Raw genomic sequence first — 18,832 nt, 5'->3', positions numbered from 1 at the left:
TAATTACTAAATTGATAGCAGAAAATCAGAACTATTGATCTTTATTCCTGGAGGAGACTTTCTCTGGCTGCTGTAATTGTTATGGGAAACTGTTGTCTAAAAGGCAAAATGACACATAGTAAATAAATAGTCTATTGCAGCATGTTACTGGTATTTTATATCAAGTATTTCCCATTATAATAAATAACATCACAGGTTTTGCTGCCCTGTTACTACTCTAATTAACAATGTATTATTCTTTCCTTTTTATCCTTTACTAGTTTGAATCTATATTTAACTACATACTAAAATGATAGGGGGAAATAAGTATTCGCTGTAGGAAACTGTTTCCTAAAAGGGAAACTGATGCATTTCAGAGTTAGTTTATTTACTGTATATTACAGGTAAGCCCTCGATGGAAGTGGGAAAAAGAATGAAAGAAATTGTCATCTGTGCACTTTAAACAGAAGATTTATTGAACAGAAAATGTACTTCTAGGCAGTAGGACCCAGTGGGAGGAGGCAGTGGGTTGGAGAAAAGATGGACACCACAGTCCACAGCATAGACTGAATGCTGTAGCCCCAACACTTAAGTGGGTGTCACCCTGGGAATACTATCCCCACTACTTCAAGGTGGAGCATAGAACTGATCTTGCTCACTAGCCATGACTATCTTACACTCAATCTGGTGTACAATAACAGGATGCCAATCTACCACTTGCTAACTTAGTTCAAGGGGTCCCTGTACATTAGCCTCACTAAAATTGGTTACCCTAGTTCTTGATATTGGACTCTCCTACCTGTGTAACTACTTACTACTTGTCTGGAATGTATAATGTGTATTTATATATATATATATATATATATATATATATATATATATATATATAATATCAAAACAGGGGGGTTGTGGGAGCACTCTAAAGGCTTTAAAGTATATATATATAAGTATAATAAATGCTATTGCATATGTACCCAAAAACAGGGGTTATTTTGTTACAAAGTTATGATCATAAAATTGATAAGCCACCATACCACGTCAAGGTAAACCCCGAATGGCGGTCCCTAACTTGTTTTATATTTTATGTGCATTTTAGCATTACCTGTAATCAATGTCCGTTGAACGCTGTGGAGGGCTAAATCCTCCCCAGCCAGCAATCAGGCTTTTAAAGGAGAGATATTCCCAAAACAAACGCCCAATTTTAAAAGCATAGGATCACCACTAGTTTAAAGGGGGGGTATGGGGTGCTACAACCACTGAAGCTATGCCACAGCTCCTGGCTAAATATACAATATCAAAACAGGGGGGTTGTGGGAGCACTCTAAAGGCTTTAAAGTATATATATAAGTATAATAAATGCTATTGCATATGTACCCAAAACAGGGGTTATTTTGTTACAAAGTTATGATCATAAAATTGATAAGCCACCATACCACGTCAAGCCTGATTGCTGGCTGGGGAGGATTTAGCCCTCAGTGAAAAAACAGCGTTCAACGGACATTGATTACAGGTAATGCTAAAATGCACATAAAATATAAAACAAGTTAGGGACCGCCATTCGGGGTTTACCTTGACGTGGTATGGTGGCTTATCAATTTTATGATCATAACTTTGTAACAAAATAACCCCTGTTTTGGGTACATATGCAATAGCATTTATTATACTTATATATATACTTTAAAGCCTTTAGAGTGCTCCCACAACCCCCCTGTTTTGTTATTATATATATATATATATATATATATATATATATATATATATATAGTAGTTGTAACTTTGTTGTGCACTGCTTGTCTGTATGGAGCCAATTTAGAAGTGGTGGAGTAGAGTGTTTTTTTCTTGCACATGGAGGGCTCCCAGTGTGATGCAGCTGGTGCACTCCAAGGTAGGGAGGGCATATCTGGCCCTTTATGTGCCCAATACATTATTGTATGACCCTCACCCACTGGCTTTCACTCGTGGTTCTCTCTTAAATAAGATCTCTTAAATAAGATCTCTTAAATAAGATCTCTCTTAAATGTGCTGCTATCTTTCTGTGCCGATACAATGGAAAACACTGTCCGGGAGGGCTCACGTACATTAGGTGCCACAATGAGCAGCACATTATAGGTCAACTTTGGCTGTCCTTGAAGACTTTACGGGGTTATTTATTAAACTCTGAATTTATCTCACTTTAATAATAAATATTAATAATTTGCCCGAACATCGGCAATTTTTCGTATTGTCGGGCTAAACCCAGTGCAAACCACGATAACTTTAAATTGAGATTGGTGCTTCTCCCATTGACTTATACAGAACCCCAACAGGTCTGAGCTGGGGGATTTTCGGATTCAAGCTTTTTGCATTATAGTGAAAAAATTTAGTTTTTACCCCCAAAAAGCCTGACCAGATAAATTCGAGGTTTAGTAAATAACCCCTTTAAAGTCTTCTGGATACTTCTCAGGGTTTAAGGTGTTTTTTGGCACCTACATCAGTTCTCTGATGCCCCAACGAAGTAGTTTTATCTCTGATAGGTCTATACACAAATTAACTTTAGTGCCTTTATTGTACATCCCTTTATAGCTTGCTGCTCCACTAGCGCTGGGAAATGGAGCAAGAAAGTGCATTGCCACTGCAGGATCACTATCATAAATGGACTCCTGGGTAATGCTGGGTAAAAATCATCATAGCAGGCTTGCTGTGTATTAAGCAGCATAAGTTACATGACTGTTTATAGCTTGGGAAATCCTTGATAGCAGTGTAAAAGATAGCCCAATCTTTAACATAATTTACCTACACGCTGGCTGGAAGTGCCTGACTCAAGCTGCCCATTTATTATTCATTAGATGCCGGCATCTGCCGCTGAGTTGTCCAGCACTTTATATTACAATAAGTCTATTGTTCCCACCTTTATTGTGCTCCTGTCGGGCAAAGAATGCTGAGCCATTGAGTTATTTTACGATTTGTTCTCGATTATTCAGAAAACAGATGTGCAAAGAGTTCCGTGGATATGTTTCTTCCTATCTGTGCAGAACACCGTCGTTTCAGAAGATGAATGAGCTCAAGATGAGCCTTTTTTTTTGGAGCCAAGAAATACAAAAAAAATCTGATCAAATGATACAAGTGCATCAAAGTCGAGTAAATCAAACTTAATTCTTTCCTTCCAAACATTAACATTCTGCGCTTATGAATATTTAATAGAGGAATGAAAGAAGGAGCACATTTTCCTGTCCCCAAATAATTCCTCACCAATTCTGTAAGATAAATAGGAGTCTGTTGTGTATTACTGTGCTCTGCAGGGCAGTGCCAGCTGTGTGCGTCCTTGTTTGCATATATTTAATGTATATTTTTTGTAGTGGTTATGCTCTAAATTCTGCTTTCAGTAAAACATTGGGAAAGTAGAAAATCAAGAGCAGTTACAAAGACGCAAAGCCGTGTAACTACTTTGATTGATCGCCTGAAATGTGTAATATATCCGCGGCTTTGTTGTGTATTTCTTGTCTGCATGGAGCCACTTTTGCTGTGGGACTTGACTTCTGGATCATGGAGGACTCCAGTGTGATCCAAGTGGGGCACTCAGAGGGTGGGAGGGCATATCTGACCCATTCACTAAGATTCGTAGTTGCGCCAGGCGTAACTTCGCCGCACTTCGCCAGGCGTAGCGTCGCCAGCGATTCGCAAATTCACTAAAATCCGAAGTTGCGCTCAGGGGAAGCGTAAGGCTGTGAAGTTGCGCTAGCGTTGATTCGCTAAGTGAAGCAAAGTTACGTTAGTGATGGTTTATTTGCATACGGCGCCAAATTCAAATTTCAATGGAGGAATATGTAGCAGCACTACACAAGCCTGGGAAACCTTCAAAACATCAAATAACATTTTTATTTTACCCTACACATGTGCCCACTGTATAGTTAAGGTGCCATGAGTTAGGAAATGTAGGGGGGAAGGAGGGGAGCCCCAAAAAAAATGTCGATCTTTTTCAGCCTATCACCCATAATATAGAAAAAAACGCCAGCGGTTTTTGGGACTTAGAAAATTTTTTAACTTTTTTTGAAGCAATCCCTATCTACTCTATTGCGCTTCGCCTGGTCTGAGGTGGCGAAGGAAGTCTAGCATAAAAGGTAGCGTTCAGAACAATGCGCGCGTTAGTGAATTTGCGTAGATACGTCCGTTGCGCAAATTCGCCAGGCGTAAGGGTGCGAAGTAACACTAGCGAATTTGCGAAGTAACGAAAATGTCCAACGCTAGAGAATTGACGCCAGCGTTAGGCGCTTCGGCGCTTAGTGAATTTGCCCCTATATGTGCCCAAAACATTATTGTACGTCCCTCTCCCAATGACTTCCACACGGGGTTCTCTCTTAAATAAGATTATTTTCTGTAGTTCCACTATAAGAACTTAACGAATACCTCAGTAGGTTGCTGACATGTACATAGGAGGTTACTTACTAAACCTCAAATTAATCTGGTCAGGTTTTTTGGGGCAAAAACTCAAATTTCTCGTTAAAAAAAACCACAACTGTTTCGACATTTACTATACCCCGATGCTGCAAAAAGCCAGAATCTGAAAATCTGCCATCTCAGACTTGTCGTGGTCCTGTATAAATCAATGAGAGAGGCACCTATCTCAATTTGAAGTTATCATAATCTGTGCTGGGTTTTGCACGAAAATCCGACTTTTCGGGATTTTTAACGCAAAAACTCGAAAAATTCGGGTCTTCGCTCGATTTTATTGAGTTTTTCCACGATCCAGATTATTCAGATTATTATTATAATTCAGATTATTATATTAATAAATACGGTCAAATCAGGCATGGGATTTTGGTTGTGTTTGTTTTTTAATAAAATATCAGATAAATTCAGATTTTAGTCAATAACCCCCATGGTGCATCTGAAGTATTTTTGAACTATGATGAGTATGATGCATTCTCAAAGAAGAGTGTTACCAGAACAATTACAACACAATGTATTTCTTTAAAATAACAAACCCAAAATTCTTTGGTCTCACCACTCTTTTATAAAATACTGACTCTGATTCCCCGTATAAATATGACAGCATCTGAAAGGTTAAATACACCCACATGTTCAGCATGAGTTGAATGAACAGTTCTTGTTCTTGTCAGGTTCCCCTGGAGGCTTCCATGCCTTCCTACCTTTCGGTGCACCAGTCCCTGGGGCTATGTGAGCATGCACACTCTGTGGAACCTGGGGTCAAAAGCATTGGTAAATACATCTGTTGGCAGGGTCTCCTGCTTCACTAACAGAGGAATTCCTTAAAAGGGATACTGTCATGGAAATTTTCTTGTCTTGAAACGCATCAGTTAATAGTGCTGCTCCGGCAGACTTCTGCACTGAAATCCATTTCTCAAAAGAGCAAACAGATTTTTTTATATTTAATTTTGAAATCTGACATGGGGCTAGACATATTGTCAGTTTCCCAGTTTCCCCCAGTCATATGACTTGTGCTCTGATAAACTTCAGTCACTCTTTACTGCTGTACTGAAAGTCGGAGTGATATCACCGCCCAGCAGCCTAACAACTAGGGGTGCACCGAATCCAGGATTCGGTTCGGGATTCGGCCTTTCTCAGCAGGATTCTGATCTGGCCGAATCCTGCCCGGCCAAACTGAATCCGAATCCTAATTTGCTTATGCAAATTAGGGGCGGGGAGGGTTATCTTGTGCTTTTTTTTACAAAACATGGAAAAAAAATTTAAGGACTTTTGCAGCCTATCAACTCTGAAAAAATTCACCAGCTTTTTTGAACTTTGATGCATTTTCCACTAAGAATATGATTTGAGTAACAGAAGATTGAGGAAGATCATGCACTCCACAAGTCCAGCGAAAGAGGTAACGTTCAGTAAAATCCGCATTTTAGTGAAATTGCTGAGTAACGTTCAGTCGCCAGAGCGAATTGACATCTGGCGATTAGTGATGGGCGAATTTTCGTGGGCGTTTCGCGAATTTATTCGCTGGCGGCGAATCGCGCAAATTCGCTGCGAATAAATTCGCCCATCTCTACTGGCGATAGAGTGCGAATGAGTCTGTCTCTTTTACCTGCGCCCGTGAGTAAATCGGTGATGTCCCTGCAGGTGGCAACACTGGTGAAAAATCGTTAGCCACTTCGCCCTTTAGTAAACCTACCCCTTTGTTTCCATTGACTAAACTTGTGATAATGTAGACAGATGACTTTCCTATTCTGTATATAGTCTCCCCTTTAATTTGTAAATGTCTAAGCAGAATCCTTTAAAAAATTTTTTTTAGAAGAGCATTTTTTTCTGTAGGATTAACTTGATGTCCTCATGTGGGATAATCTGAATGTTTCGTAAATCATGGTTCTTGCCTTGGGCTGCAGCGTCGAGAGACCCTGCTCTGTGTATAGAGATGTTTAAAGAATATTAATTATCCTAGGCCATGATTTCCACTCTGAAATGATTCCAGCCATTCCTCTAGACGTGTTCATTTTCTTCACATTTTTCAGATGTTTTATCTTCATAGGGAACCTCTGATTTATCTTGTACACATTCGTGTATTCTCACTGGTCCCCTCTAGTTGTGTAATGAAGCTAATCTGCTTTAGTTTTTGGCCTTTAAAAGGTCTCATCAATGTAATTACTTGTCATGGCTAAAAGTAAACAAGAGTCTGTGTTCCGTTATTACAAATCCCTCTAATTGACTTCTTGCTGCAGGTTTACATTCACTTAATTGCACACGTTCTAAGCCAGGCTTTGGAAATCCCTAAATATAAGGCGAACACTTCAGGTGTACAGGACTGTACTGCACCCTGGTTTGCCTGTAATATTGACAATAGGGTGCTGATTCACTAAGGGTCGAATATCGAGGGTTAATTAACCCTCGATATTCGACTGGGAATTGAAATCCTTCGACTTCGAATATCGAAGTCGAAGGATTTAGCGCAGATAGTACGATTGAAGGATTATTCCTTCAATCGAACGATAAAATCCTTCGAATCGAACGATTCGAAGGATTTAAATCCAACGATCGAAGGAATATCCTTCGATCAAAAATAGTTAGCCAAGTCTCTTTAAAAAAAGCCTCTTTTTTTTAAAGAGACAGTACTTCGACTATCGAATGGTTGAATAGTCGTACGATTTTTACTTCGAATCCTTCGATTCGTAGGCGTAGTCGAAGGTCGAAGTAGCCCATTCGATGGTCGAAGTTTTTTACTTTCGAATCCTTCACTCGAAGTTAGTGAATCGGCCTCTAGGTGTTATTTTCATTAGTACTGCTGTGAGCAATGAGAGCAGTTAAGATATATTTATCTTTGAGGCATATTTAAGGCATATTTATCAAAATTTTAGAAATTTTGAGTTTTTCTCCTGAAAAAGTTATTAAAAAACTCAACGTTTTTAAAATTCAATCACTTAAAAACTGGTAAGACAACTCCAACACTGTAAAATCACATCCTACTTTTCATTTTAAAGTGATGGTTCACCTTTTAGTTAACTAAGCAACTTTTCAATTGGCCTTCCTTTTTTATTGTTTTTACATTATTTGCCTTCTTTTTCTGACACATCCCAGCTTTCCAATGGGGGTCACTGACCCCATCAAAAAAGCAAATGCTCTGTAAGGCTACAAATGTATTGTTATTGCTACTTTTTATTTCTCATCTCTCTATTCAGGTCTCTCCTATTCATATTCCAGTCTCTTATTCAAATCAGTGCATGGTTGCGATGGTAATTTAGACCCTAGCAACTAGATCACTGAAACTGCAAACTAGAGAGCAGCTGAATAAAAAACATTAATTCAAAAATCATAAATGATAAAAAAGAAAAACAATTACAAACTGTCTCAGAATGTCTCTCTCTACATCTTACTAAAAGTAAATTCAAAGTTGAACAACCCCTTTAAATGAAACTGCAAAATGTTGTAGCAGAAACTCACTAGCTTTTAGCTGTCAATTTTTTATATTGAAATTTTTAAATCAGTTTTTAATAAATCTTGAATATTTGAGTTTGTAAAATGTAAACTTCGAAAATAGTGGAGAAAATTTTGAATTGCATTAAAACCAGTGTAGAAAAATTTGCCGCTAATCATGAAAGTGCCCATTTACTAATATTCAATTTTTTTTCTTTCTAGCAAATCATATTTATAGTAAAAAAAATTGTGTTTTGTTTCTGATCATTTAAAACAACGACAGTGAGAGCTGGCCTTATCCAATTGTACCATTTTTTATTTAATTCAATCCTTTAGAGATTTTGGGGATTTTTTGCTAGTAAAAAAATTAATTCAGTGTTTTATTCGGATCGTTCCTCGTTTTTCTTTTTGTTTGTACTTTTTATATTTGGATCTTTTAAAAAAATACATGGCATTTGTAGATTTAGAGGAAATTAGTTTCAAAACCCTCTAAAACCACTAAAATGTTGATAAATGGGTCTTTGTGGGGGTTCTTTACTAAAACTTGAGTTAATTTTTTTATTAAAACAAAGTCATCCTAACTCCAATCCACAAATATGACTCATTTATCAATAATTCTTCTCGAAAAAGTCAGAGCGAAAAACATTTTAACAAATTCGTACCTCAATTAGAATCGTACGATTGACGTTCCGGAAACTTTTTATCAAATTGTCACTGCAAAAACTCATTTATTGTATTATCGGATGAAAACCAAGAAGCATCTTCAGCGACATTTACCATTGCCATTGGGGTATAATAAATCTCTAAAAATTTTAGGTTTTTTTTAAAATCTCGACCAGAAAGTTTGAAGTTTAATAAATGGGCCCCTAAGGGGCAGATTTATCAAGGGTCGAATTTTGAAGTAGAAAAAGCTTCGAAATTCGACCATCGAATTGGAATACTTCGACTTCGATTATTGAATTCAAAGTTTTTTTACATCGAATTTGGCCATTTCCAGTCCAAGTAAAATCGTTCAATTGAACGATGAAATCCTTTGAAATCGAACAATTCGTAGAATTTCAACCATCGATCGAACGATTTTTCTTCGGCTACAAAAAACGTGGAAAAGTGCTCTAGAAGGTTCCCATAGGCTAACATAGCACTTCATCAGGTTTAATGTGGCGAAGTAATGAAATGGAAGTTTTTTTTAAAGAGACAGTATCGAATGGTTGAATATTCAAACTATTTTACTTCGAATCGAAGTCGAAGTCGTAGTATCCTATTCGATGGTCGAAGTATCCAGAAAATTACTTCAAATTTCGAACTTTTTTACTTCAAAAATTCTCTCTAATTCACTTCGACCCTTGATAAAGTGTTAAAGACATGAGGGAGAAAGTAGAGCTTACAATCTAAATGAAGAATTTTCAGATTATGGCTCAAATGTAATTTAATGAGAACTTTTTAGCTCCTGATTCTACTCTACAGGGATGTATTGGAAGATCAACTGTTTTCATTTTTTTTTGGATAAATAATGTTTTTCATTTACCACTTAAGAGGGAATGTAATTAAAAATCGGAAACATTGCATTTAAATTGCATTTTTGCAAATATTTAGTGCTGCTTGCAATGTAAAATCATTCACAACTAAGAAAAGGAGAGAGTTTCGTTGAATATTTTGTCGCAAAATGTAATTTGCGATTGCGAATTTTTATGACATACGCTGCAATTGTTCGCAAAAGCTAACTTTGCGTGGAAGCAGTTGAGTAATCGGTCAAAAAGGACGCAAACATGGTTGCTAACCGACGCAATGTATTTTTGGAAATGTTGTTTGCGCTAACGAAACATATTTTCTAAGGGAAATTGTGATAATAATTAACTACATTTTGGCATAATTTTGCAGAGCATTTCGTCCAAGCATGTCTTTGTATTCAGGGTCGGTTTTCAACTTGCAGGGAGGAAAACGTAAAATGAATTAGGTCAAAGTATTTCCACTTTAATATTGCATCATTTAAGGGCAAATGGAATAAATTTTTTCGTTTTGGTTTCTATGCTCCGCTCCATGCATTAGTTAAATTCAAAAAAGCAATATTCTTAATTCATTATAATGTGTGTCAGTTTCAGGTATTAGCTAGGGGTGTTAATGAATGGAATGTAATGTGCTGATTAAAGTTGCTTTTGTTATACAACAGTTGCTCGTTTTAATTGTAGGAGGCTCAGCTATGTTTGTATAAGATATGACATAATTAGCGCTGCTTGACATCACACATCACTACGCACTAAATCAGCTGTTGATCAAGCAGAAAAACAGTGCTGGCATGTCCTAGTTATTATAATAATCATTATTATGATTACCCTTTAAAGCCCAAATAGAGAGTCAAGGGATACACTTGTTTTATCATTAAAGGTCGAATTTTAGAGTGATGTGAATTTTTTTTAAATTCGATTTTATTCACAATTGGAAATTTGATCCCTATCCGAAAACTCGAATTGAATTCGAAGCGAGTTTCCCTTCAAAAAACCTCGACTTTTGTGAGTCAAATTTTTTATGACATGCAACATTTTTTTTGATGTGCAACGTTTTTTTTCTCCCATTGGAGTCTATGGGGCATCATTTTCGAAGCAAAAAATTTACATATTCAAATAGTTCAAGTGACCTCTACCATTGACTTCTACATGAACTTGGCAGTTTTTAAGGTGGAGAATAAGAATAAGAACTGTTTCCAGGGTTGAGCTGCGATAAATCTCACATTCAAATTCGAGTTGGTGGTTTTAATTTCGAATTTGTGAGTTTTGATCAAAAATTTTTTGGAAAATTTCAATTCGAACCTTAGTAAATCTGGCCCTTAATGAAATATCTTGAACATGTGGACAATATATTTACCGACCAGTTATGCAAATTAAATGAAGACTATAAAAGCCCCCTTCAAAGGGGCTAGTATTTCTAAAAAAATTTTTTTTGATAAACCCAAGAAATATGATGAAACATATCCAGATACAGTGCTGATTTAATTATAATGTAAAGATTTCCTCACCTAAACTTTGTATAAAAATACATAGAGGAAGCATGCAGAACTAAGGTGGATCTCACAACCAGTCAGAGGACCTCTGACTTAATAGGCCTGGAAGAACTTTTTTCTTTTATACTGAAGGTTTGTATGTAGTTTATTTATATGTAGGTTTCTGATCCACAAGTCAGGTTCAATTTTATCAGCATTTAGTTAATCTACCAGTATCATTTGAAGCTGTGGAAGGAATCTGGAGCACCCAGAGGAGAACATACAAACTGCACATGGGTTCATCCTGGAATTGAATTGAATTGAATTGAGAAGACCTCAGCAATGTGAGGTAGTAATACTAACCTCCAAGTCAATGTGTTATTACTATGTACCCTAGGGCCTGTTTATTTTCAATGGTTTGTCCACATCAAAGATCACCCATTGTCACCTCCAGTAGAGTTACATGGCAATAACTTCCAAGTGGAAGAGCTGGATCTTTCAATGGATTTCCATCACTTTGAAAACCTACAATAAGAAGGGTATTACTTTATTTTATTTAAAATTAAGGGGAAATATGTTTGCCTTCACCAAAAGGTGGAAGATAGACATTTCCAGTGGTTGTCTACTGCTGCACCATGATCTGTAGGTCATGCGTTTGCTGAGCATTCAATAAAACCCAGGTCTTTTGGTGCTCTAGATTCACAACAAGCAGTGTGGCAAACTGGTGAACCACAAGACCAGGTACAATACTTGATCGTAGCCAAAAAGCTAGCATTAGTTTACCTTTGATTGGAGTGCTGAAACTCCGGTGCACCAACAAGGTTGCTAACTAGGCATCCATTGAGACTAGGAAGACAGTATAACCCACCTCTGTAGCAGTTGATACGCTATTCTATTTCATAAAGAACTTTCTCTAACATTCATTTCTGCCTAGCGAAACTTCGTTAGCACACTTGCCGTTAGGTCAATTTGAATAGGGTGGGTACATCTAGGTCATATATATGTTTTATTTAGAGATGTTGGTGCAAATACTTGAAGTGGCCACTTATTATTACAAATGTCCAAGGAAGCAAAATAAAGACAAAAGAGATCCTCTAATGCCCTAGACATGAGCCCACCCTAAAACAAATGTGGCATGCCACTCAAATGGTAAAAAAAAATGTTAAAATAAAATCGAGAGATTGAGGAGGATGTAACTTCATCTTATCAGTTCGCTAGGTCTAAGCTGAGGAAGGAAACTCTGGCGAAAGTGGTAACATTCTATAAAATTTGCAGAGTAAGGATTGTTAGCCGTAATGAAAATTTACCTGGCTAAAGGGCATGACAATTTGTTAGCGATGTACACTAAGGGGCACATTTATCAAGGGAATTTGAAAAACTTCAAAATTTGAATTCAAAAAGACCAACTGAAATTGAGTCGAAGTTTTATTTGGCTGAATCGTTCCGTTTTCGATCGAATAGGTCCGTATTTGGCCGAATACGAATCGAAGTAATAGCGCATTCGATCAAATTAGATTCAAAGTTTTTCCCTCCAAAAAATTCAGATTCAGTCCAGCAATTGACTCCAAATAGGTTCTAGGCGGTCCCCCACAGGCTAAAACAGCAATTCGGCAGGATTTAATTGGCGAACTAAATTGAAATGTACGATACATTTCGATATTCAAATTTGAACTATTGCCTAGTTGAAGTAAATAAAAAATAGCTTGAAATTCGAATTTTTTGAATTTGAAAATTCACCTCGACATTTGTTAAATCTGCCCCTAACCCTAAACTTGGCGATCTCCTTGCGGATTGAATTTCTGGCGAATTTCGCTAGTGACGGCCACTTCGCCACAAATCTGCCCCCCAAGTTTATTGGCATCTCCTGAAGCTGATAAATTCCAGCACAAGTTCAGTGTTGATTGTACCCTCTAGAGTTGTTGGAAACCTGTTTATTAACACACAAGTTTTCGTCGTAAGCCAGCAGGTAATCCTCGTCTCTTATTGAAATTCAGCATTGTGATATCTAAGCAGCCTGACGGTGATTGCATTTATCTTCCTTTTTAATTAGCTTTTATCTTTCAATCTTTGCTTTTAAGGCTTTTTATGTAGCCAATCAACGACAGAGATCGTTTATGTATCGATACAATACCTCTAAGTATCCGTGCTCCTTGCAGTTACAGCCTTTACGGTTTTATAGTCCTTTTATAGATTTCGTTCTGTAATCTCTTAAAGCAAAATGATTGTTGAAAACCCATATATAACACGTGGGATAATAAAAGTAAATGGCTTGCACATAAATTAAATTTACTGGGAATTCAAAGTTTGTTCAGAACATAAAATGCATTGTATAAGTATTCGCCCCACAAATTACAAACTAGAATGAAAATGGATTTTGTTGGGATTTTTACCCAGGTGCCTAATATTTTCTGTGGCACTAGTTAAAAATTGATATGCTTCATCCAACTAACGTGAACAACATGGAGAAATCTGATAGGAAGAATGGGCCAGTATTACTCCTATGTGCATCGCTGAAAAGGGTCGCTAACATCTGCAAGTGCGGTGAGCAAAGTGCAATTCAGACGGCAATCACCATATTTTTTTTATATAATGCAGCGTTTCCCCCCCCAGAATTACTGTATTGTTGCAAGTGGCCATTGAACCTGACATAATTATGGCTGCCAATGTGCCAAAATTAACACAATCGTGCTTCCACTTTGTTGGCTTCCATTTTGTTTGCAGTCTAATTGGCATCATTTCTGATGTTCAGCGTGTGGGTGATGCATGTACCCTATCCTTTAGATGCAAGTGTCCTGTGGAACAACGGTGCTACCACCTACTTTGGGGGTGGTGTTATCCCCAGGGTTCCTCTGTGGCAGACAATTCCCAGTGAGTATAACTGGTTACCTTAGAGCAGTGGTCCCCAACCAGTGGCTCATGAACAACATGTTACTCTCCAACCCCTTGGACGTTGCTCCCAGTAGCCTCAAAGCAGGAGCTTATTTTTGAATTCCAGGCTTGGATGCAAGTTTTGGTTGCATAAAAACCATGTGTACTGTCAAACAGAGCCTCCCGTAGGCTGTCAATCAACAAAGGACTACAAAAGAGCCAATCATATCCTATATTTGACACCCCCAGGAACATTTGCTATGCTTGTGTTGCTCCCCAACTGTTTTTACATTAGAATGTAGCTCAGGGGTAAAAAAGTTTGGAGTCCCCTGCCTTAGGGTAGAACTCCATGAAGCAATGTGCTGTGATGCATCACGCTGAGAGGGAATCAGTCGGAGGAGCAAATCGGAATATCTTTCTTGAGATATGGAGGGTTGGAGAACCCAGTATCTTCTAGTTAAAAAACAGGCCAAATCGTTTCAAATGTAAGATTAGAAGTTTTTTTCCCTTTATTTAGCGGTGATGGGGAATTTTATTATAAAAAATCCTGTTGGGTGTTGGCCAGATCTGAAACTGGAGGGGTTTTGTCATTGCATGAAGGGCAAGAGTATGATAGACATGTTAGAATATTAGACACAGAAGTAAAGTGCTCCGTGTCACTGTCTCCTTCCTAACTGCCAACATTAAAGCTAATTGAATCGCTGCATATGGTGCTGTTCAGCGTACCATGGTATTGGTACAGGCCCATAATGACCATTTAAGCATCAATTTATTTATTTAAAAAAAAAACACTTTAATACTCGGGTTACTGCAGGGCACTTTGAGTGTTTAATTGCATTCAGATGGGCAGTAGATATCGATAATGTTGCTTCTTATGAGGCTAACAGAGTATATAGACAAGGTAGGTGTTAGAAAAAACATTTCCTGGGTAGTAAATGACTTTGAGACCCATCTTAAGGCAATAGTTGTCAAGATTGAGATGAAGTCCTACAGTAGTTGTAGAAGTACAACTCCTAACAACACAAACTGGGCCCATATACAGATTGCTGCAAGAAAATGACATGTCTGAGTGCATATATGTATACTTGAAAGGCACCATGCTTAGGGATTATGTCAATGGAAATCATGTGTTTTTCAAAACACAAATTAATGGTGCTACTCCAGCAGAATTCTGCACTGAATTCCATTTTTCAAAAGAGCAAAATGATTTTTATACTTTAAAATCTGACTATTTCTAGACGTTTGTTTCCTACATGCCCTCAGTCATGTGATTTGTGCTCTGATAAACTTCAGTCACTCTTTACTGTTGTACTGCATGTTCCAGTGATATCACCCCCTCCTTTCTCCTAGCAGTTTAACAACAGAACAATGGGAATCTAGCCGCTCCCTGACACACGATAACAGCTCCCTGGTAGAATAGCACTCAAAAGTAAAAATCCCAGTCCCACTGTGACGCCTTCAGTTACACCGAGTAGGAGAAACAATAGCTTTGTTGAATGCAGCTCCATTGTGAGGTCCTGGCTCTTTCTAAAAGCATATGACAAGGCACAGTGACATGAGATAGCTGTCTATACACCAATATTGCAGATAAAAAAAAATACATAAAAATGATGATAGAATCCCTTTAATACAACATATACTATTAGGCTGGCTGGAAGTAATCCGGTTGGGCTGCACCCTTTATGGGTTCCTCTGCCTGTCTAGGTCTGGCAGTACTTTGTTTGCAGTGGCCTCAGGAGTATGTATGGAGTAGTAGTGAGGAGGGTCCATGTTGGGGATGGAGTCCTCTATGTTTAGAATGATGGACGATTGGATTACAGCCCCTATTGCTCCCGAAATCCCCAGTTTGACAATTGAAATGAGTCTGCTGGGCATCTATCATCCCCAAATACCTGCCACTAAAGTGAGTGGCCTTAATCAGGCAAGATGAATCTAGATGAGCACTGGACTACCAATTCAACAAAAGGAAAGAGGATTGCCAAGGTAAAAGGCAGTGTTATAGGGGTTTATACAACATCCCTCTTGTACGAAGACTCCTTTTCCAGTGCTTTTTGCCTGTAGGTTTATGACTTGTCAGAATAACGGATTTGTGTCTTTATCCAGATTTTGCAGTAAATTCAGTGAACAAATTCTGAACAATCTAAATTCAGTTCTAAGCTTGTTTTTATTTGTTATACATTATCATCTTAACTTTGCCATTTTGTTTCCATCCTTAGGAGTTTTGATGTTGGACTCCATTGTTTTCTTGTAAGGTAAGCTTTATTTTTTATTGTCTCCATCCATTAAACCTCTGTCAAAAATAGCATAACAGCATCACTGGTTCTGGGAGGGAAATGGGTCTCATTTTCCTTCTTGAATTAATAAAAAACTGTGTTTTTGCACATATTCACAATGTTTTTTTAAAATGGTAAATTTCCCCTTCCCCGTGTTTAGAATATAATTTGGAAGATTTGTGGAATATAATTTATAGAATAAGGTGAATCAAATGGTTAAAGTTATGTAATCCAAACACAGGGAAATAATCAAATTTTCCCTCTCCCTACCACCCTTTGCATCCATGCTTTTTGTTTGTTACTGTCCCATCCCCAGTGACACTAAACTGTCACTAGTCACAAGGGCAAGCCCAACAAGCTTCTTCTTTCACACAGAAGATAAGGATAATAAGATAATTATGTTCTGAAGAATGAGACCATGAGCAGTAGTCAACATGGCTTTATGAAGGATAGGCCCTGTAAGGCACATTTGATTGCTTTTTATGATGAGGTTAGCACATATTTGGGCACAAGGGCAAGCCCCCCGTGCTTGTATAATGGCACAGTATATGTCATACAAAATATAAAGGCCTTCTGGTTTGATAAGGGATCACATACAAAACTATTTTCTGGAGAATGGCATTATGAACAGTAATTAGCATGGCTTTTTGTAGGATAGGTCCTGTAAGACAAATATGATTGCTTTTTATGAAGAGGATAGTACAAAATTGGACAGCGGGGGTGCAGTAGATGTGATCAATTTGGATTTTGCCAATGCAGTGCCCCACAAATGACTGCTTTCAAAACTAAGGTCAGTCAGCCTTAGTAATGTTGTACAAGGATAGGAAACTGGCTACAGGATTGTATACAGAGGGTGGTTATCAATGGTAAATTATAAGTATTTGTTCCACTTTTATATAACTTGGCATAATAACATAATAAGTTAGGTTGTTAAAAGACACATGTCCAAGTTTAAGCTTTTATGTCTATACAATATATACCTAACCTAATTGCTAATTGATCCAGAGGAAGGCAAAAAAAAACCTTCTGAAGCCTCTCCAATATGATGAATTATTGGAGGTCAATGTAAGTAATGTATCAGTGTTTGCCGATGACAAAAAACTATGCCGCCAAATGAATTCCTTCCAGGATGTGGCAGCAGGATCTTGCCAAACTTGCAATCTTGGCGACTAAGTGGCAGATGAGTTTCAGTGTTGATAAATGTACAGTCATGCACCTAGGATGTAAAAATATCCAAGCCAATTGTACCCTTAATGGCACTGGCCTAGGCAAATCCATTATGGAAAAGGCCCTTGGAGCCCTTGTTGCCAGTAAGCAGCTGTACGGTCAAGATTTTGAGGTGTATTAAAAGGGGCATAGATTCATAGAGGAGAGTCATTCTTTCACTTTATAAACCACTGTTAGGGCCTCATCTAGAATAAGGCATGCGGTTTTGGTCTTCAGCGCTCAAGCTAGGTATTATCGAATTAGAGAGAACTGTTGCATAATGTAACTGAACCCCAGCCTGCCCCCTAGTTGTGTCCAATGGAGTTGTCAAGCATGCTACAAGAAGCTCCCACAGTAAAAACGTGCATGCAGACTGGGGGGGAGTGGTTATGCCACTGAGAAATAGCCCAAAAATGGTCAACAAAGCTCATAAGGAAATGGAAAGTCTGAGTTTTGAAGAAAGACTGGCCAAGTTAAGGTTGTATATGTTGGAGAAGTTAAGGGGAGACATGATATAAGGAGACCATATAATAATCTATGTAATACTTTATTTACTAGTAGATCCTTCCAGCAAATTTGAGGGCACCCATTCCGATAGAAGAAATGAGGTTCCATCTAAATTTTTGGAAAGCATTTTTTACAGAGCTGCAACATTATGGAACCCTCTGCCTGAATCAATAGTACTAGCAGATACATTAGATAGATTTAAGAAGGGGTTGGATGGAAGTAAGAAAATACAGGGTTATTGGAAATAGATCTTAGTTAAGTTGATCCACAGACTGGCCAAATTGCCAGCTTGGAGTCAGGAAGGAATTTATCACCCTCTGAGGCAAATTGGAGAGGCTTCAGGTGGGTTTTTTGTCTTCCTCTGAATCAACTGGCAGTTAGGCAGATTTTATATAAAAGTTAAATTTTGACAGACTGTTTTTTTGTAACATACGTTACTATGGAACTACAGTGTGATGCAAGAAAATGAGGTTAGCACTATACTATACATGAGCCCAAGATAAGGTCAGTAGACAACCAGTTGGCAATAATCCCTAATTCCTATGGTAAAGGGAGATATTTTGAATGAGGTAGAATGTTTTTTCTTGTCAGGTAACACCTGCAATATTTAGGGGCAGATTTATCTAAACAAGAGAATAGAGCTCGCGGCAGAAAAATTCACCAACTTTCCATTTATTCCTATGGGATTTTTAGAAGTGTATCTTTCAAATGGTGAATACATTTTCTAATCTCACAGATTGATAAATCTGCTTCTTAGAGAAGAACTGAGCCTCATATGCTGAGGGAAAGACTGAAATAAAATGCTCCATCCGCCATTGCATTATAGAAATAAATTGTGCGCGTGTAAGTCTCCTTCTGAATATGGCGTAATTCTGTGCACTTTTTCTTGGTGTACAATCACTGAACCTTTATAAATAAATAATAAAATATAGCAGCTTTGCTGGTTATTGATATGAAAACACAACATGGCATATGTTCCAAATATAACTTTTATAAACAGACAAAAATATTTTATGTAAATATTCCGTTTGTTTGCATTTTTATAAATAGACCCCTTAATCATTTATGAAAACATCAGCAGTGATTAAAGCACTAAAACTGAACAGCGCTGGTATCATTTGGGCCTGATATAAACAGAGATTCTACCTGTCTGATCTCAGGGAACGCAACACGTCTA

At 37.7% G+C, this 18,832-nt stretch overlaps 1 protein-coding gene across 3 annotated transcripts in view; it reads left to right on the top strand.

Annotated features, from left to right (window-relative positions):
* hhat.L (hedgehog acyltransferase L homeolog) overlaps positions 1 to 18,832 on the top strand; it is a 155,418-nt gene that overhangs the window by 65,633 nt on the left and 70,953 nt on the right. For all 3 annotated transcript variants that reach the window (XM_018262566.2, XM_018262563.2, XM_018262564.2), the window contains one exon: positions 15,886 to 15,921. In XM_018262566.2, coding sequence (XP_018118055.1) covers positions 15,886 to 15,921 — 36 coding nt within the window. The remainder of the gene's footprint in view (positions 1 to 15,885; positions 15,922 to 18,832) is intronic.

Source organism: Xenopus laevis, chromosome 5L (assembly GCF_017654675.1).
Source record: "Xenopus laevis strain J_2021 chromosome 5L, Xenopus_laevis_v10.1, whole genome shotgun sequence".
Taxonomy (NCBI): domain Eukaryota; kingdom Metazoa; phylum Chordata; class Amphibia; order Anura; family Pipidae; genus Xenopus; species Xenopus laevis.
Note: the sequence above shows the minus strand (reverse complement) of the source record. Positions and strands in the feature narration are given on the sequence as shown.